This window comes from Thermobia domestica, chromosome 5 (genome assembly GCF_964235325.1).
Source record: "Thermobia domestica chromosome 5, izTheDome1.hap1.1, whole genome shotgun sequence".
Classification (NCBI taxonomy): domain Eukaryota; kingdom Metazoa; phylum Arthropoda; class Insecta; order Zygentoma; family Lepismatidae; genus Thermobia; species Thermobia domestica.
This window is the reverse complement of record NC_137458.1, coordinates 113,487,086-113,509,596: the sequence shown is the minus strand read 5'-3', so window position 1 is coordinate 113,509,596 and position 22,511 is coordinate 113,487,086. Positions and strand designations below refer to the sequence as shown.

The following is a 22,511-nucleotide window of genomic DNA, read 5'->3' as shown; positions in this document are numbered from 1 at the left end:
CTAATGACGAAACAGTGCGTAGTTCAGTGAATCGATAAAGAAGTCCCAACATGCGCATTGAATTCTTAAGTATTGAGGAGACGTGGTCAGAGAATGTGAGTTTTGAATCAAAGATGACACAAAGATCATTATGACTAGCAGAATATGTGATAGGAGAATCATTGACATGGTATGTGGAGGGAACAGGAGACATTTTCAAAGTAATAGTAATACTGTCACATTTCTTATTGTTGAGTTTCAAGTACCACTTTTCACACCAGCCTATAAGGTAATTTATGTCATCCTGTAGAGCAATTGTGTCATGGAGACACAATATTTCTCTGTATAACTTACAATCGTCAACAAAAAGCAGAAGGCCACTAGGTTGTGCTGATAAGCGCGTGTAGAGATAATCTATAAACAGGACAAATAGCAGAGGCCCTGAGGCATCCCTGAGATCACAGGTTGAGGGTTACCAGTCTATATGTCCATTAGAACCTGTGCTATTATTTCCCGTATGTAGAATGCACAATATTCAACCTCATGATAACGGTATATTACAGATGGAAAAGTTGCTAAATGTTGCAAAAGAAAATATAATTTGAAAATCAGTTTACATGAATGAAAAACTATTACTGAACGAAATATTTTTGAGAATTGGCATTTTTAAGTTTCACAGAAAGTACTCTCCTTGTAATACTTACTGTAGAAATTATGTGCTGTTTTTCTTCAACTGCATCTAACATACAAATTAAACTTAACATGACAGTTATCACTGGTACAAGTATTTACAAATTGAGTTTACTGTGATTACCGGTTATATAGTTGATAATGCTTTCAAGACGTTAAGATGATGAAAAATCAAAATTTTTAAATTTTCCAGATAACGTGAAATAAATTAGTAACACTTTATTCTTGGTTGTGTATCAGTCTGTTCGTAAGCTGTCTAACTTGTACGGATGCTAACAGATGGGGTTCGTATTAACTTCTACTAGATTAAATAACAGTTGTACGAGTGATGACAACCCAGTCTGCAATTGGTAAAGGAATTGCCAATGAATCACGCTGAAACAGGTGATTAGCCAATCAACGTGTCCAAAATAATCTTAATATATCCTCAATATGCTGCTCATAATCTCCATGCATTGTGCGTCTGCTGGCTATAAGTGCCATGTGGCAACAATCTGTATGATAGATTCATAAAGCAATGCTAATGGTTTAAAGTTACCTTAATATGTACGATTCTGCCATATAGTGAAATTTTTGGTTCTTCATAGCTGTTGAAGGAGGCTTCGAAGGGTATACCATTATATAGCCTTTTCGCTTCATTTTGACCGACCTTTCGAATAAAAATAACTCTCTGTTCCGTGGGCGTCATTTAGTATATACATACTTAATATGAAGTATGTTCCGAAAGCAAACCGACAGATTTCGCACACATGTTCATTACATGAAAACAAGAGAAAGAAGTTTATTTTGCACTTTCGCAATTTAGTGATGACACCAAATTGGTTACACTCCGACCACTAACAAACTCAATGTGTTTTTTGCATCGAAACAAGAAATGTGTGAACGTATCTCAACAAAGTACAAAAAAACTTTCCTCTTGTTTCGATGTAAGGAACACGTTGACTGAATTTGATGGTCACAGTGTAGCAAATCTTGCGTGATTATCACTAAATTGCGTGTGTAAAATTAGGATTTCTGTCTTGCCAGCCGTTCTCTGCTAGCGAATAACGAATGGAGCAGCCAAAATTTACCTTATTCTTGCTCAGAGTTCTGCGGAATTCGTATAAGACAGTTATATTTATAGGATATCATTGATACAAGAAATACACTGAAACATTTATAAAAGTAAACCCATGTATGTGGGTGGCCGCAAGGGACGTGCAAACGAGGCCATGAGCCATTAATTTTAAGTATCCTACAGGCGACTATACCGATATTGTAACATAACTCTCATTAAACTATATTACATCCAGGGTGGAAAAAAATCATGATTTTTTTTTTATCGATTTTTTTGATTTAAATCAAATCTTTCTCCTCGTATATCTTTCTCCTTCGTCGCCGACTGAAGAAAATGCATTAGGAAATAGTATTAAATGCTAATTATGCCATTTAAGTGAAAGTATTGGGGTTGAATTTTGAATTATCCCCAATCGTTAACCTATATCAGTCCCAAACAATGTTTCTTAACCCTTTTAAATTATGGCTGTTTTTAAAGGTAAATTATAGACTTTCAGTCAAGCTGCCACAGCATCATCTCTATTTATCCTAGGATCATGGTACATACATCTCTCTCTTCAGAATATAACAGCTTTTGAAACGATAACATTCACATTTCCCTACCATGTCTCTGAAGCACGAAATTTTGAGAGTAATCGGCATTTTTTAAACTTTTATTTATTTATTTATTTATTTATTTATTTTTTAAATTTTGATCCCCTCTGATTCCCCTGTGTTAACGCAAGATCTCAAAATCAACTGGGAAATACTAAGGGGTGTACAAAATTTCAAGCTTCTATCTTGAGTAGTAAGGGTGAGGAAACTATTTAACAATGAGCTAAGAACATTCCCACAATGCCCCAGATGACCCGGATGTAATATAAAAAATTCCTCAGACATCCCTATTTATCCTAGGATTACCTATTTATCCTAGGATTATGATTTGTACATTATTCTCTTCAGAATAAAACAAATTTTCAAACGGTACCCTTCAAATGTCTCCATCATGTATCTGGGGCAGGTAAATCACGAAAAAAGGAATTTTCTGTTAAATAAATAAATAAATAAATATATATATATATATATTAATTTTTACTTCTGGACCCCTCCCCCTGTTTTAAGGGAGAGATCTGAAACAAATTTAAAACTACTGAGGGGTGCACTGAGTAAATGTGCAAAATTTCAATCTTGTAGGTGCAAAAGTAAGCCCGCGAAAAACAATATTCCCCAAATACCCCAGATTCCCGGATAAAACAAGATCTCATGCAACAGTTCCCTAAGACATCCCTATTTATCCTAGGAGCATAGTACGTACATCATTTTCTTCAGAATAGAACAGCCTTTCAAACGGTACCATTCATATGTCTCCATCTGAGGTGGGAAAATCACGAAAAAAGCTATTTTGTTAAAAATACTTTTTAAAAACATTTTTGCCTCTCTGGAGCCCGCTGTTTCTACACAGAGATTTGAAAACATCTGAAAATTATTAAGGGATGCACTGAACGAGTGTGCAAAATTTCAGTCTTCTGAATGCAAAATGTAACCCATCAAAAAATAATAGCATAACAAAAAATATATTTTTCAAGTTATGACATCACACACTATGCCTCAACGCAGAAAGGCGTGAAAGCATATGTAACGTGTTCTAAAATGCCTCCAGTCGTGAAGAAAACGAAGTAAAAAGCCTTATTGGTACTTTTTTAATCGAATAATGAAGATTCTACCCAATCACCTAAAAATAGGTGATATAATTTTAAAAATATATATATATAAAAAAAAAGATACAAAATATTTAAAAAGTTAAGCATTAAGGAAAAAGTACAGCAACGTTTATCAAAATGAGTTTTTTTTTTTTTTTTCACAAAAGTAACTGATATTTGGCAGAGGTCTATTTTTAAAATCTCAGAACTATCTTGCGGTATGGAATATATACATTTCGCCTAAAGTTACGAAATTAAAAAAAAAAAAATGGAGGGGATTGGACCCCTCCAAATACGCCCTATTACCTGGGAACGGACAGACACGCACAAAAAAGAATTTTCGTCTTAAATGTCAATGGTGATTTCCCCGTTGGAATAATTAACGATTTTAAAACCTAAACCCAATGTTACGAAAAAAAGAAAGCAGGATTGCTCCGTTAACTGTTCAAAACGGGATTTTCCCTAATCATCCGCTGTATAACACTTGTTTTCATACTATACCGTTCATTTGAGTCTCATTGTATTATGATTATTAACTTCCATATCGAAATAACAGAACAGAAACGGGATTTTACTTATTTTCACTTTAAATTAATTTATTTTGAAATTCGATTTAAATCAACTATTTTTATTTAAAAAATCAAGTGATTTAAATCTTGATTTATATCGTGATTTAAATCAGACTGATTTAAATCAATCCACTCTGATTACATCCAATGGACTAGTATAATAAGTTTTAGTTGTGGTTGTGTGTTCATGGTGTTATCCAGTCTAATATTTAATTAAACATTAAATTCAATAATATGTAACAAATAAGGAAGTAAACGTTCGTTATATGAGAAGTAAATAATGTTTCTAAGCATAATTTTGGAATGCTTGTTCCCCTTGTTTTCAAATAGATAATACTAGATAATATCGCAAATAAGATTGGAATAAAATATAAAGCAATCTGTGGTATTTAAACTGCTCAAGCGTTTGCTGTTAGAAACTTCGTTTGGATAATTGAAAATGGTTTTCTTTTTAAGGTTCGCTTGCTGGCTGATCCAGATGGTTCATACACCAAAGCTGCTGGATTAGCCGTGAATTTGCCACCACTAGGAGGAATACGTTCGAAGCGATACTCGATGTTGGTTGAGGATGGAGTCGTGAAGAGCTTGAATGTAGAGCCAGATGGAACAGGACTAACATGCTCATTGGCCGATAACCTTAAATTAAACGTATAGATGGTCTATATGTGGAATATTCTGCGGCATTTCTATGCTTTATCTTGTTTTAGTTACATTGTGTGGTGGTGCAAAGCAATAGACAGGCTGATTTCATAGCAGTAACAATAATAGAACGTGAATAATTTTTGGCACAAATCTAGTTGGTATTTTTCATCATGGTTATGCATTGATCGAATTTTTCTTGATTACATGGATAATGCTAGGAATATCTTCATTGCTCACTATCATATAAAATAATTTTGACAATAATGTTTATTCTACAACAGTAACTGACATAATTCCTTTTAGGCATTCAGTAATGTATGAGTGGTGTTTACAGTAAATTACATACTTGAAAAAATTCAGGTAATATTTTTGAAATAATTTTTGAATATACGTACATTTAACGAGTTGAAATGAGTTAACTTTTGTTCGTCAAAATTATATAGCACTTTAGTTTGTTCTTGAGAGTATAGTGTTTGACATTCATTGTGGCTAAATATAGTAAACTGTGTTGAAGTTCTAGGTCTAATATGCAACATTATGAGGGACTCATTTGGCCAAAGATTGAAATAGCTCTTATAATACTCGAAGCTGTGCTTGATACAGTTTGTGGAATTAATTATAATTTACAGTACTTACAAGACAATAACGACCATATTCAGTGGTCTTTACAATATTCTCTTAGGACTGTTACATAATACCATATTTAAAGGAAGAAAAAAAGCTATTACTCAACCTATCCATGTTTAAAATAAGAGATTTTGTGGACATCACCTAATTTTAAAATCAAGCTTGGTATGTAAATCGAAACTAGTCAGATCTGTGAATTAAAAAAGTGAGGAAGTTGCTTCTTTTTTTCCGTTGTCAAATCGTTCTAAGAACGTAATGTGTACGGTTAGTTACGTTTATTGAAGGAAATTGTGTACTATTTTCGCAAGTTAATTAGTTTAAGCGTGCTTTGCTTAGTATTGAAGAAAATCTAAGTCAGATTTTAACTTTAAGTTCATTAAAATTGTATTCTGGATAATATATGCGCATTACTTCGTTAATTTTTGACTTACTCTTTTACGTATATTGTTAACTTTCAATTTGTTTCAAAGAAAAGCTTGTTGCTTCGAAATTACATTCCTGTAAATATCGAGTTTAGTTGTTCATAATAGCAATAAAAATTATTCTGTATTTTGAATTGTATATATTTATTGCATATATTTGTTCAACTTATATTTATAAAATTCGGCAACCGATATTTCACTCAGTTCTACTGATCTGGTTTCTTTAAATTTGCACAATGCTTATCTCCGGTTACAATAAAACAATTCATAATTTCCTATCCAGATTGTATACATTGAATTTCTTCAACAATTATAAGTGAATGCAATCAAATTCAGAACCTGTTTATGAATTATTGTAACAAAAATAGTTTTATTTCTAACACAAGATGGTAGTTTTAGCATCAACACTTACCATGCAGCTAGCGTATGGACATTCTTGATTATAAACGTAAACTAAAACTATACAGGGTGACTGGTAATTCGATGCATTCCTTGCCGGGGATATTCTGCAAGTACTTTGGAACATTTTCAACTATATGAACCAGGGGTCGCAAATCAATAGTTTCTGTGTAATTTCCACATGTATGATTTCTTTGAAATTTGTCAGCTAGCGAGAGGTACACGAGAAAATGTTACTCGGACCCACTTTCACATATCGTAAAGCGATGAAATTTTACGTGTGTAGTCCTGCATATCTATGTAGGTCATGTTGTAATGTACAGCTCATAAGTGCATCGTTGCTGTGTTATAGGTCCAAACGTGAAGTAAGGTGTAGAAATTGAAAATTCATTATTGCACCTCAAAGTAACGTGACAACATCGCAGAAGTATTTGCCCCAGGAAATGTCTGCATGGTTGGGAAGAGGTGGAATGAAGATAGTGTGTTATCAAGAGAAAACGAGAACTATGACGGATTTCATACCCAGGGTCGTGCATTTGTCAACATTCGAGCAGTGAGCGGGTGCGTTGTTTTCCAGGAGGCGAACACCTTGTGTCAGCTGCCACGCTTTGGGATTTCACAGAATCCCGCAATTCACGCAGCAGTGAAGCATAGTACAGAGTGATTCTTTTAAAACTCACGGATTTCATTTAGGTCTACGAGTAGAATTTCTGAGGTCCGATTTTCATGCGGTTTGTGGCAAATGATCAAGTAAGGATGGGAGATTTATGGGTGTATGTTGACTGGTTTATATTCATCCGGGATAATATCGGCCACGCCTCAAGAAAAACAGCAAATATTCGCCAGTGTACCTTGCAATTGGAATGAGGTTCTGGATTTTTGAAGCGAAATTGCAGAATACAAATTAATTGATAGTGAGAATACAAATTAAGTATTAGCGGTAACGCCCAAAAATCCCATGTTGAATAGCTACAGCCGATTTCTTGCGACAAACAAGGGAGAGATTTCTTGGGAGACCTAAGGAGTCGATAAATGACTTTTTCCACGAACTGCCTACAGGGTCCGATGCTTTTTTGTCTCACTCAGAAACGATCCTGTTGCAATTTATTCACTAGCGACCATAGGTATATTATGCTACTATCTGGGGCAAAACGTGAGGCAAATTTGTTTCTAAATTGTCTTCGCGAAGCAACAACAGATTCCGTTTACCAAACACTTTTAACGACAAACTCATGTTGCTCCAAAAAGTACACTATTCTCACTCTGTCCTGATTATACTCATACAGTAGCACAAAATTGTACAGCGCAATTCCCAATACAACGGCCCAGTTTCCTATTTCTTATTCTTATTGGACTTGGCGAAGTTTCCATGTACGAAGAAAACTCAAATCATCACATCGCACCATACTTGATTCCAGTTGAAGGATACACTGGCGAATATTTGCAGTTTTTCTTGAGGTGTGGCCGATATTATCCCGGATGAACTTAAACCAGTAAACATGGTCCCACAAATCTCCCATCCTTCCTTGATCATTTGCCACAAACCGCATTAAAATCGGACTTCTGTTAGAAATTCTAGACCCAAATGAAATCCGTGAGTTTTAAAAAATCACCTTGTATATTCTGGTGACCGTAGTACTCTTTACCTGGAAAGCAAATAGTAATACCCCATGTTAATTTCAAACGTGATCATCACTTTGGTCGCTCAGATTTGAACACAGACTTCCTTTGGTGGTGGTACGTCGGCACGCTGTCATCGGTCTAACCAGTTTTTTTTTATGCATGTATTTATGCAAGAGAATGACTCGAGGAAGGGTTTAGACTTCCAACTCCGGGATCATCTGTCTTTTAAGTGGGTCTAGGATTTGGGAAGGAACTGGCCGTAGCCTTCTAGAAAGTAATATCCCGGCATTCGCCTGGTAAACCAATGACAACGTGCCGACGTACCACCACCAAACGAAGTCCGTATTCAACTGTGAGCGACCCAAGTGATATCGTTTATTTGTAACCAGCATGGGGTATTACTATTTGCTTTCCAGGTAAAGAGTACCACAGCTACCAGGATATACTGGTACTATGCTTCACTGCTGCGTGAATTGCGGGATTCTGTGAAATCCTAAAGCGTGGCAGCTGACAAGATGTTCGCCTCCTGGAAAACAACGCACCCGCTCAGTGCTCGAATGTTGCCCAGACAGATGCACGACCCTAGGTATGAAATACGTCATAGTTCGCGTTTTCTCTTGATAACACAATCTTCATTCCACCTCTTCCCAACCATGTAGACATTTCCTGGGGCAAATACTTCTGCGATGTTGCCACTCTACTTTCTGAGGTGCAGTAATGGATTTTGAACTTCTACACCGTACTTCAGAGTTACGAGCTGTACATTACCACATAACCTACATATGTATGCGTGTTTACATTACATCGCTTTACGATATGTGGAAGTGGGTCCGAGTAACATTTTCTCGTGGTACCTCTTGTTAGCCGGCAAATTTCAAAGAATTCACACATGGGCAAATTACTCAAACTACTGATTTGTGACCCCCGGTTCATATAGTTGAAAATGTTCCAAGGCACTTGTAGAATGTCCGCTTACAAGGAATGCATCGAATTACCAGTTACCCTGTATATACCGTATTTACGCGAATCTAATGCACACTTCTTTTTTTTTCTCTCCAAGTGTGCATTAAGTGTCAGTACAACTTTAATACGTAGTACTTCATTCAAATTTATCTTTTCTTACATTACAATGCATTGTTGAAAGTCCGACTGTTACATTGATTGTTGACCTATTATTGTATATGGCGTTTGAATGAAGTAATCACGAATTAGAGGCCAAACACTGCGATGACGTCTGGTAGGATGACGGGGAAAATTTGCATGAATCTGACACCTTCGAGTATTCCAGTGATGGAAGCCGTGTGAATGCTGAATTACATCTGTAATTGAAGGTAACGGTAAATTATTTATGTAACTGTTCATTTCAAATGTTTTTCATGTAGGTACTACACTGATTTCTTTAACAATGAGTCTCGAAACAATAGGCGAACTACAAACTCAGTTCTTATATTTCATGTATAAGTCCATTGATGTATAACATCAATTTGCCCTACTATTGATGCGCATTCGATCCGCGTAGAGGCGGACAAGATGGCTGCCGGATAAGTAACAGGGGTTTGAACTCGCATGTAATTCAATTTTTACTTCAGACATTTTCTTTTTCCCCTCTAGCGCAGTTTAAGAAGTCTGTTACCAGTAGTGAAGATTTTCGTCAGGAGTTGTTCTCTTTTTTGGACCAGTACAGAAACTACAGTTTCCTACACTGATGATTCGAAGCATGCGGACTTCGCTGGGAGTACGTTCCATGAGGGTGATCATAGCGCTAGTTCAAACCCCATCCTTTCTCTACACTGAATTAGTTGCTTCTTGCAGACTGTACAGTATATTTATCGACGCAATCTTCCGTGTTCTCTGATTCCGGCATGCTTTATGTAGTCTTACAGATGTGTCAACTGTGCACCCGCTTGTTCACCAGATCTTAGTTGCCATTTCTTACGAGCTGCAGGCTGTGATGTACATCGTTGTTGGGTACCTAGTGTAATAGTGAATAATTTGTGAATAATGTGGTATAGTAAATAGTCTGTGAAGAGTGAGAGTACTGTGAATAGTCCGTGACGTTGGGAGGAGTCAAGAGTTTTTGTGAGCAGGAGTCGGAGTATACAAGTGGGCAAGCTATAAGTATTGTGAAGAATAATATTTAGTAGCATGAAGATAGTAATTAGTATTTTATATAGTAAGCAAAATTTATAGCACCTAGCCGTGTTGCTGTCCCGGACAGATATGTTCCTGACCATGCCTCCAAGAAAGCTTCTCTTACAGGTTCTGCCTACCAGTTATCACTCCCCAGCTCTGATCTTTGTTGTGTTGTCGACCGTCGTCTTCAGCGCTGGCAGACTGACTGGGCCCAGCACCATCATACCAAACTGCACGCTGCCAAGCTTCAGCTTTGTTCCCATACTTGTGTTCCCGTCAAGTTCCCATACTTCACGGCTAGAAAAGCACGCTTGCGTATCGGGCATCTGAGTGATATAATCGATTAGGTTTTAATTACTGCGACTCTAACCACTTATAACCCGAAAGGTTTGGAAAAGAATAACTAGATTCGTATAAGTAAATTATAAAATTTGATTCAGAAGGCTATTTAAAGCAAGTTTCAAGAGATTTTGTTTCGTAATGTTGGAACATGTGTGAGCAAAATTAAAGTTGTGGAGCTTCCATCACGTCTTTAACAGCATCAATTCTTTTATAGGTAACTTTAGAGTTTATTTCGAGTCCTGTATGACCAGAAATGAAAAAAAGCTCGCTTTCTGCAGTTACATTCCTGAAACTGTTACATAAGGTTAATACATTTGTTGCTTTCGTCAGTTTAGTTTTAATACAGATATATTATGGAACCACCACATCTCAAATGTAGTTTTGGTTACCAAACATCTTTTCAAGTTCGTGGAAGATACACATTTTAACATATGAGGTGGTGACATGCAAAGGCGAACATATCCAGTAAATACAGCGTTTCACAACGAAAAACTTACCCTATGAGACATGTGACTGAAATATCTGCATTTTTGTCAAAAAGGCAATTCATGCTTGTAAATTAAATCGACAATGAAAATATTCCTTTAAAAAGTACATTTAAATGTGGACATGTTCTCTTTTGCATGAACCATTTGGACATGTTCTGCTTTAAATGATTTTCAAAAGACATTTTTTTCTTTCGTATTGATTCCCAGCTTATTAATGTTTGCTATACTTTATTAAACTACATATCGTCGCTTGAGAACCAGAGGAACGTAACTCCATTTTCGTCGGTTTACAGGTGAGAGGGCAAAAATATTATTTTCTTAGAAAGATGTTTTTTTTTTTTTTTTATAAGATGGTAATTGAGTTACATTACAACAGATGATCAACAAGAACAGATGGCGTTACGTTCCATTTACACCAAGTGGAGTTTTCAAAATTGTGTCCAAGCATGAAGAACACGAAAACCGCATTTTTCGAGTTACGTTCCTCTGGTTCTGATGCGACGATATTAGAAACATTTTAATATAGCACATCATAAAAATATATATCAATTGATTTCTTTAATATTGGCATTGTTTTAAATCTTTTGCTAAAAGTTCTGATAGTTTGTTGCGTCATAATCATTCAAATTTGAAATCACCATGACAAAATAGTGCTAGAAAAAAAAAAATTGAGGTTTTCACAGATTTGCACTCTTATATCGAATGACCGATTTGCCTTAATTCTTGAATTGTTTCAGCACTTTCTCTTTAGAATACAGTGATTGGATGTTAGCACGATATAATGGGAAAACCAAGGTGGACGTATTGTTCTCTGTACATTTGAAAAATTTTAGAAAGCCCGAAATTTTCCAGACAAAAAAGCAGTCAGAAACACTTTTCATTTTTTTATTATAAAAAAGCCCTTTTTTCTTTCTTCTCGAGTCTTGACCAACCAAATTGTGAAACAAAAAATATTTTTCATTTTTACTACTAATGTACACTCACGGAATTAATTGGCTTACCTCCGTAATGACACCTTGATGGAATGACAGTATTGAGCCTGCAAAGTTTGGTAACGGCGTAGCAGATCTTGACAACTAATGCGTGTAAAGGATATTCAGTTTCCTTTTTGGGATATTCTTGAATATATTAGTGATATATTTATTGTATTGATATTTATACGTTCATTTACGAAATGGCAAATCCACTATCTCAATGGTGAGAAAAATTGAGTAGAAGTTCTACCAACAACATAAAATTGAAATTGAATAATAAATGTTGGTTTGAAGATTTTTCAGGGAATTATTTACAAAATATTCTTTTTGATTTTTCTGCATTCATTGTAACAAGGCTGGATAAAAAGTAATGTTAACACCTGGCTTTATGCGCAGAATGGCTATTACATTCCTTCAGCGTAATCGCATCCCATCTCGTATTACCTCTGCTTCACTTGTGGAATGGGAGTGTTATGTTGTATCTAATTCCTGTTGTAGTCGCTTTTCTTGACAATTCATCCACTGATTCATTAATTTTATGCCTATATGTCCCTTTGTATAAAATAAATGAATTTGAAAATTATTGTTTTTTAGAGCAAAATAACTAAATTTAATTAACATTATGTTCTATGATGTAGAGGCAGTCCATTTGGGATAATTTATAGCTGTTATAACACTTAAGGCGCCAGTACATATACAAGCATTCTTTATCTGTAAGTGGTTGATTAATAAAAAAAAGCTTGTCGAATTCCAAACGCTTCTGCTTCAAATATTGAAGTACTTTTTGGTAATTTATATTGTTTTTCAATCTTGCAGTTAGGAATGAGAACCGCAGCACCAACTGGAGAATTTTGTTGTTTTGATCCGTCGGTGAATATGAATGTGCAATCATCTGACAACTGATCTTTATAATAATTCCATATATTTTTGTGAATATTAGGTAATATTTTAATTAAATTTACTTTGTACTGAAATATGAATGGAATTATTGAAGGAACTTTGGAGATACTTACCTTATATTGTTTATATTTAGTATACAAATGAAATATCCAAGGAAGTCTGTTTTGGTATGGCGTTTTTTCTTTGTATTTAGTATTATTAATTTGTCTAAATATGAATAAAAGAGATTTGCCCATTCTTGAAAGGGGGCAACTAGGATCAAAAATGTCCACTCTGTTACACAATCGGCATTATGCTTTCAGAAACTTGAAATCTCCCTGACTAGTAGCAGAAAGTCTAAGAATTGTGTAACTTCCGGAAATTTTAAATTCCCTGACTCTTCCAGGATATCCCACTCACCTCGCCACCATATATTGCAAGTAATACAAATCTCCTAATAAGAAAGAGTAACCAAAAGCTTTCTGTAGTTTTTTAAATTTTTAACGCCGTTTCTTCTTCTTCTCATTTCATTTCGTTTTATCCTTCCTTAATTTTTTTTTTTCATTTCTGGTCTCGAAGGGGGGGGGTCCGGACTTCCCCCTTGGCTACGTACCTGCTGCCACCATCAACTGAGGAAGAGTTTCGTAGAGGACATTGGGTTGTATCCAGAAGCAATCATCGGTTTTCTTCAATTCCCATTGATCAAGCACATGAAAAGGCGAATAAGGAAGTTAAACTAGTAGATGGAATCATAGGTATTACAGAAAGCCCGACAATGCTGGAACATTGGATTCTGACAGGACCGGAAATTTGTCGCATTCTACATGATTTCACCTCTGGAAGCAGCAGGAACGATGAAGAAGAGCTGCATCACCACGAAGAATGGACTTGCATATCAGAGTCGTTTATGTAACCGACCTAGTAGAAACCATAATTAACACAGGGAACTCCTTCGAAGAACATACTACAGATCTGGTAACCTTAGACAATCGTGTGTGCCTCGGTACCTTACCAAAAGAATCTATCCGTGCGTTGGGTAGGACAGGGCAAGAGCAGTACTTCAAGTTTGAGAAAGAGGTCCTCCATAAAAAATGATGTCCTCCAGATGTCCTTCAAGACTCCTATTAGGAGAAATAATCTGCTACTTTCCCATGACCGAAACGCACTACAGCGAAACCTGCATCTAAAAGGAAACTAGAGCAATATAAGCAACAGAACGACCTATATGGACAGGTATTTATTTCACTGGAAGTTCACGGGGGCAACTTGGAATACGTTTTCCGCAATGAACCTTGTTCATATCCACCAGCACTTTCCACTCAGGGTGTTCTCTACACTTGTAAAAAGTCAGATTTGCTGACATGTCTTTTGGAAACAATTCCTACTTTTAATGTAACTGAAGATGACGGTTTAATGGCACAGATACTTTCGACTTCATTCTAAATGATGGCAGTGTTGGGTAAGTTACTTGTAAAAATGTAACGCGTTACAAGTTACTTTACTTTCTCTTAAAATGTAACGCGTTAGTAATGCGTTACTTGCCTTTAAAAAGTAACTGTTACTTTACTTCGAAAGTAACGCGTTACTTTTAGGTCCAAAACTTTAGAAATGTGAAAAAAATTATGACTTCAATTTCTCGTACTACTATTCCTACCGCTATTATTATTATTATTATTATTATTATTATTATTATTATTATTATTATTGCACGTTCTAAATCGCTTTATGTAAATGCAAGGACAAATTTTTACTTGATATATGAACATTTTAATATAATTAACATTGATAAAATACCGTACTGCGTTATTCGTAGGGATGGACACGAACCAGTTCGAGCGAGTTTTCTTTGAAACTCGATTCGACTAGAAACAGACATCTTTGAGCTCGACCCGAAAACTCAACTCGAAAAATTTCCTTCAACTCGACACGAATTGGGGTCGAATTTCGAGTCCAATCGAGCCAAATCCGGTGTGTAGTTTCGAGTACATTCTTCAAGTATATTACATAGACAGTATACTTATTATCAATGACACTACTGCTACTACAACTTATATCATTAGTATTATTATAACAACACTGCATATAAAAATGAAAGATAGGCGGTTTGTATTTGAATGCTAAAAAACTAGTTGATTGCCAACCTCGGTAGTCGTGAAGTCTAGGAGTCAAGGACATTGCTCACGAGCTTCTGAACTTGGGTTGAGGGTCTAGGTTGAGTATTCGGGCTCGAGCCAAACACTGTTAAAAGTTATAGGGCACTGACCAAATATCTTCAAAACTGCTCGGCCCGGGTTTAGAATTGTCGAGCAGCTCGGCTCACAGCTCATTCACTATCGACCCGAACCGAGAAGTGAGCCGAACCAACAGCTCACCCAACCGACTCGGCTCAGTTGAGCCGAACCGAGCAGATGGCTCATCCCTACCAAGCCAGCTCGAGCCGATAGTTCACCCCAAGTGAGCCGGCTCGACCCATCTTCCCAGTTGAGCCAAGCCGAGCTGAGCGTGTTATAAAAACATCTCTTGTGGTCTCGCTATCGAGACGAGACGAGATGCGAGCAGCGTCTCCTCTCGTGAGCAACACTAAAAGTATTCCATATTACTGTTTAGCTTACATTTCTCATGGCTTTCTTTTTCTAGTGTAATCAGGACATGATTTCAAGACGAGTTAAAACGAACGAGCCATTTATCAAACTCGACGCGAAAAACTGAATCAGCTTACAACTCGACTCGAAGATATTACCTTTGACTTGAGCCGAAACTCGACTTGAATTCGAGTCGAGTCGAGTTTTAGCTTAACTCGTGCTCATCCCTATGCGTTAGAAAAAATGGTTGCTTATTATTATTCTACTAAACTAATTATATAATAATAACAATGTTTTATGTAAAATTAAAAATACAGAGTATAGAGAAACATTACACTACAACTAATAAAATGAGAACACATGAACTGGGAGTGAATCAAGACTTGCCAGTAATTCTAAAATCGATACATGCTTTTTAAAGCTAGTTTCAAACTCAATCAATGGGACTCTAGGATAAGCAAACTGATCTGAAAGAACTCCAATATTACATACTATCAGCAAACTATTTTCTAGTAATAAAGTAGGCTTGCTCATCAGAACACAGTTTATTCATATTAACCCCTTACTGTATATCGTTAATTACGGCACCCTAGTTGATAAATATTTTCCGCCGGGGCACTTCAGACACTTTACTTTTAAATTCTGTCCACCATCATCCTGAGCTCTTGAGAAAAAAGTATTCTTTCAAATGTTCGAACGGTAAAATATTTTCTTTCTCCATCTTTATAAAAACAACACCAATCAAAGTAAAATAGACTACCGGTATCATTGCACTCCTAGTTCACTCACTGAATGTATTGATTTGGAGCTGTCAGTCTTGGGAAGTAACGTAACGCAAGTAACGCGTTACTTTTTAAGTAACGTTTCCTAGTAACGCGTTACATTTTTTCTAAAGTAACTGTAACGGTAACGCGTTACAAATTTTTAAGTAACGTACCTAGTTTGCGTTACTTTTTTCGCGTTACATTTCGGATGAGTAACTACAATATATGTATTTTTTTTCGGAAACAAATGTTACTTTTCTGTAAGTGAATTTCTCAGAATGAAACAATCGAGCATGAACTACGTATGTCAGTGACTGACAGTCACAGACACACAGAGAAACAGATAAGTTCGTAGTGCCACTTGCTGTTTTTTGAAGATGAGGACAGCCTTAGGGAAATCACGTGTACTGACTGCAAGCACCTGGAAGATTTTGTCGTAGATTTTCACAGCTCCAAATCAATACATTCAGTTAGTGAACTAGGAGTGCAGTGATACCGGTAGTCTATTTTACTTTGATTGGTGTTGTTTTTATAAAGATGGAGAACGAAAATATCTTACCGTTCGAACATATGAAAGAATACTTTTTTCTTAAGAGCTGAGGATGATGGTGGACAGAATTTAAAAGTAAAGTGTCTGAAGTGCCCCCGGCGGAAAATATTTATCCACAACTAGGGTGCCATAATTAACGATTTACAGTAAGGGGTTAATATGAATAAACTGTGTTCTGATGAGCAGACTACTTCATTACTAGAAAATAGTTTGCTGATGGTATGTAATATTGGAGTTCTTTCAGATCAGTTTGCTTATCCTAGAGTCCCGTTGATTATAGAGTTTGAAACTAGCTTTAAAAAGCATGTATCGATTTTAGAGTTACTGGCAAGTCTTGATTCACTCCCAGTTCATGTGTTCTCATTTTATTAGTTGTAGTGTAATGTTTCTCTATATTCTGTATTTTTAATTTTACTTAACAACATTGTTATTATTACATAATTAGTTTAGCAGAATAATAATAAGCAACCATTGTTTTTAACGCATAGGGATGAGCACGAGTTAAGCTAAAACTCGGCTCGACTCGAGTCGGGTTTCGAGTCAAGTGAAAGGTAATATCCTCGAGTCGAGTTGTAAGCTGATTCAGTTTTTCGCGTCGAGTTTGATAAATGGCTCGTACGTTTTAACTCGTCTTGAAATCATGTCCTGATTACACTAGAAAACGAAAGCCATGAGAAATGTAAGCTAAACAGTAATATGGAATACTTCTCGGTTCGGGTAGATAGTGAATGAGCTGTGAGTCGAGCTGCTTGAGTCGTTGAGAATTCTAAACCCGAACCGAGCAGTTTTAAAGATATTTGGCCAGTACCCTATAACTTTTAACAGTGTTTGGCTCGAGCCCGAATACTCAACCTAGATCCTCAACCCAATTTCAGAAGCTCGTGAACAATGTCCTTTACTCCTAGACTTCACGACTACCGAGGTTGGCAATCAACTACTTTTTTAGTATTCAAATACAAACCGCGTATCTTTCATTTTTATATACAGTGTTTTATAATTAACAACAACAATAATAATAATAATAATAATAAGTTGTAGTAGTAGAAGTGTCATTGATAATAATTATACTGTCTATGTAATAAACTTGAAGAATGTACTCGAAACTACACGCCGGATTTGGCTCGACTCTACTCGAAAATCGACCACAATTCGAGTCGAGTTGAAGGAAATTTTTCGAGTCGAGCTCAAAGATGTCTCTTTCTAGTCGAATCGAGTTTCAAAGAAAACTCGCTCGTGTCCATCCCTACGAGTAACGCAGTATGGCATTTTATCAATGTTACATTATATGAAAATGTTCATATATCAAGTAAAAATTTGTCCTTGCATTTACATAAACCGATTCAGAACGTTCAATAATAATAATGTTATAATAATAATAATAATAACAACAACAACAATAATGGCGGTAGTAATAGTAGTGCTGAAAATTGAAGTCCTAATTTTTTTCACATTTTTAAAATTTCAGGCCTTAAAGTAACGGCTTAGTAACGCGTTACTTTCGAAGTAAAGTAACAGTTACTTTTTGGGGGCAAGTAACGCGTTACATTTTAAGAGAAAGTAAAGTAACTTGTAACGCGTTACATTTTTACTAGTAACTTACCCTACACTGGGAGCTGTGAAAATCTACGACAAAATCTTCCAGGTGCTTGCAATCAGTACACGTGATTTCCCTAAGGCTGCCCTCATCTTCAAAAAACAGCACGTGGCGCTACGAACTTATCTGTTTCTCTGTGTATTTGTGACTGTCAGTCACTGACATACGTGGTTCATGCTCGATTGTTTCATCCTGAGAAATTCACTTACAGGAAAGAAACATTTGTTTCCGAAAATATATATATTCTTTACTATGTGATATATATATATATATATATATATATATATATATATATATTACACCTATATTGTAGTTACTCATCCGAAATGTAACGCGAAAAAAGAAACGCAAACTAGGTACGTTACTTAAAAATTTGTAACGCTTTACCGTTACAGTTACCTTGGAAAAAATGTAACGCGTTACTAGGAAACGTTACTTAAAAAGTAACGCGTTACTTGCGTTATGTTACTTCCCAAGACTGAATGATGGTGGAGCTCTTATGCATGGACTTCCTGGAACCAGTGTGCAAGGAAGCTCATTTGAAGAATACTTTCTTAGCAGTGGCGTATTTACAATTTTGTTTCGGGGAGGACTTTGCTAACTTTCGGGGGGGAGGCCTTTGCCTGAAAATGTGAAAATTCAGCAAGATATTTCATATACTTTACTATAGTAAGTAAAATTTCGGGGGATTAAGCCCGGAAGCCCCCCTAAATACACCACTGTTTCTTAGTGTGTTCAACCCACGAATATAGTAGAGCCTACCAGTTGAGAAGGTCACAAACAGTTCACGTTATTTGGGATCAGTATAGTACGTTCTCCATCAAAGGTACTACAAGGAAGAAAAGAGGTCACGGCATTCGACTGTGTGTGCGGTTCCGCAAAGGTTTCACGGAATCGTCATGTTTTGTTTCACTTCTGATGACAAGACTGAGCCGATTTCATATCTTTCAGGGAAACTGATGGAAGTGCGTGTCGAAAAGTAAATGTATGTATGTAACCACAGGAGAGAATGTATACCATGTAGGAAGTGGCATTCACATGGGAGAATGCAATCATGAGGAGACAGATACGCGCATTGTCGTACGTGTTCTTCATTCCCTTCAGACATCTTCAGTGTGATTGATTTACACTGGTGAGACAGTTGCGATAGTAATTCTCGTGAGTAATTTCCACTACATATTAAATGTCAACCCAAAAGCAGAAATCTGGGTGACATTTAAAGCTGGAAAGCAGACAAGAATGATATCCATTAACCACCTTGCGGCAACATTAGGAGACACAAACTGCAAAACCAGCATTGAAAACATTGACTCTGTTTCATTTTTTCACGGGGTCAGACAGTACATCGGGTTTTAAGTTTAAGGGAAAACGATGTTGTTTAAAAGCAGCCGAGACCATGAAAAATCGACAAGCAGATTTTGCAAGTGTTACTAGTACTCCATTTAGATAACAACTGTGTTGCAAGGTGCTGCCAACAAACTTCTATGTAGAATGTACTTCGAAGATTTAAGCGATGGCAATATTGATCACCTATGAATGAAGATATTCTGTCACAACACTCGGGATGTTGAGAGAATACCCCCACAAGCGACACTGTGAAACTACACCTGAAAACGAGCATCTTCCAAGCAAGCACATGGCTTTCAGCCCACAAACCGGTGATGCTTGTTCCAGACTTCTGGATGTATTGATGGACCAAGGTAGACAGTTCCAGTGTAGCGAACATTACCTGTGGCGAAGGAACTGTTTTAACTTTGTGCAAGTGCTAATGTGCTGTTTAGGAAATGAAATTTTGTAACACTCTGATTTTGAATTACAATTAATGACATAGTAAGAGGTATGCAAACTGTTTGATGAAACTGAAATAAACAATTTCATTCATTTATATATATTTCGTTTATTAATTCAATACATGTGACCGTATGCATATTGAAAGGGCATTGTTTTGTAAGAGTGACACTCTTAAATAAATCTAAAACTATATAATGTAAAGTGTTTCACCGTGAATATTTATCTACACTAGGGGGGACGTCTTTTGTAACATAAACCATAGTAATTAGCTTATCAGTATTGCCAGCTGAACAGAAAATTATATTCAGAACTAACATAAAAGAGTCAAACAACTCGAAAATATCTCTTATGTCAACCCGCTCATAGATCATGTCATGAAGATCATTTTCTAATTTGTTCGAACTCGATATTTCAAGTAGTTTCCAAGATACAGAAAAATGTCGGAAAAGTTGGCAATACTGTTTTTCTTCAGTTGTTTGCATCATCACATATCATGCATTCATGGAGATTCCTTTTTGTTTGCACTGTGTTAGTTTGGAAGGCAATAAGGACATTGTAGAATGTGTATATATATAGGGTATCTCATAAGTCCGTTTATATAGGTTATCTCGGTAATCACTGAAGATACGAAAAAATGATAAGAAAACAATGTTGTTGGAAAGTATGTGTTTTCAATCTAAAATGTTGGAATTTTCGGAATTGGACTAACCGTTTGCTCTCTAGACTGGTATAGTGCCCAATGCTAAAGAAAAGATAAGATAAGATATGCTTTATTGTCATTAAACAACATTTGTTGCAATAGACATTGTCAAATATAACATATATATATATATATATATATATATATATATATATATATATATATATATATATATATATATATATATATATATATATTTACAAGTTTTATCACACTATCAGGCAAGTTTTATCTATGTATCATTGTTCTTGCTTTCAACTCTTGATAACATATTTTTTCAAATTCAGAGATACTATATACAGAATTGCTTATAAGGAAGGATTTACAAAAGGTTTTGAAGTTGTCGTGAGGCATTGTGCGTACATTTTGTGGTAATACATTAAATAATTTCATACCTGTATACTTATAACTCTTTTGAGTAGTGGTTAACCTAACTTGTGACATATTAAGGTCGCCTTTATGCCTAGTATTGTAGGAATGAACATCACTTCGGTGATTAAAATTATCTAAATTTTCTTTTATATACATGAGACATCGATAAATAAATAAAGAAGGCACTGTCATAATTTGAATTTCCTTAAACACTTCCTTGCATGATGCTGTTTTAGGCAATCCCTTAATTATTCTTACTGCTTTCTTTTGCCATTTGAAGACATTCTGTGCACCAGAAGAATTACCCCAGAATATTATTCCATACTCCAAATGTGAATGAAAAAAGGCATTGTACGATGTTATGAGAGATTTCTCACTAATTACAGTTTTTAATTTACGCAATAAAAACAATACTCTGGATAACTTTCTACATAAATTTTCTGTATGTTCATTCCAATTTAACTTTGAATCGACGTACATTCCTAACAGTTTTACAGATTTACGTGTATCTGAATGACTCGTAGAATTACTAAGATTAATGTACATAGTTTCTGTTTTATCCTCATTTACTGTAAGTCCGTTACATTTAAACCATATAGAAGACAACTCTAACATTTCGCTATTCCTACTTTGAATATCAATTATATTTTTGTCTGAATTTACAACAGTAATATCGTCAGCATATAAAACACAACTATTGGGCAAAAAACTTGGAAAATCGTTTATATATACAAGAAAAAGAAAGGGGCCCAATACACTACCTTGTGGAACACCATTTGTTACACACATGAAGCTTGACTTTTCATTTCCAATGCGAACAGCTTGTTTTCTATTGCTAAGATACGATGCAATTAAAGATAATTGCAAGCCAGTAATACCATAATAGTGTAACTTCGCAATTAATATATTATGTGATACGGTATCGAATGCCTTACTCAAATCTAATAATGTAACCCCAACATGAAGATTGTTCTCCAAATTTTCTAACACTTCTGATACTATATTTTCCACAGCTTTAGTCGTGGAACACCCAGGTCTAAATCCAAATTGCATATTATGAAATAATTTGTTTTCCTCAAAATATCTTGACAATTGATTCTTAATACATTGCTCAAAAACCTTAGATATTATTGGTACCAAAGATATTGGGCGATAGTTATTAAGCTCCGTTTTATCATTTTTCTTGTAAATCGGAACTGTAACAGTGAATTTAAGGCACTCCGGAAATTCACCTTCGAGAAGTACGCAATTGAATAAATAGGTCAAAGGTTCAACTATTATGTCTATTATCTTCTTTAGCATGTTGTTAGAAAACCCATATATATCCTCACTATTCGAACCTTTTAATTTGTTAACCACTGACAGTACAGTTCTAATATTTATAGGGGTCCATAGAAAATGAGTACTATGTTGATTAATATTTGTCTGTGTCAATAAGCAAGCGAAATCTACTTGTGAACTAATGCCATTTTTGTGCCTACCAATTAGTTTGTTAGCACTATTTACAAAATATTCATTGAATTTATTCACGGTTGCCATGTCTCTGTTGGACAACAATGAAAGTAAGTGCATGTGATTTGAAGTATCTTGGATCAAGAAGAATAGAAGGGACGGCCACAATGAAGGATATGAAGAAGGATCACACCCAACGTTAAC

At 35.7% G+C, this 22,511-nt stretch overlaps 1 protein-coding gene across 1 annotated transcript in view; it reads left to right on the top strand.

The window, feature by feature from the left end:
• Positions 1-5,803, top strand: part of Prx5 (Peroxiredoxin 5) — a 28,449-nt gene extending 22,646 nt beyond the window's left edge. Inside the window, exon 4 of the mRNA XM_081758910.1 lies at positions 4,430-5,803. Coding sequence (XP_081615036.1) covers positions 4,430-4,627 — 198 coding nt within the window. The 3' untranslated portion in view covers positions 4,628-5,803. The remainder of the gene's footprint in view (positions 1-4,429) is intronic.
• The last annotated feature ends 16,708 nt before the right edge of the window (positions 5,804-22,511 follow it).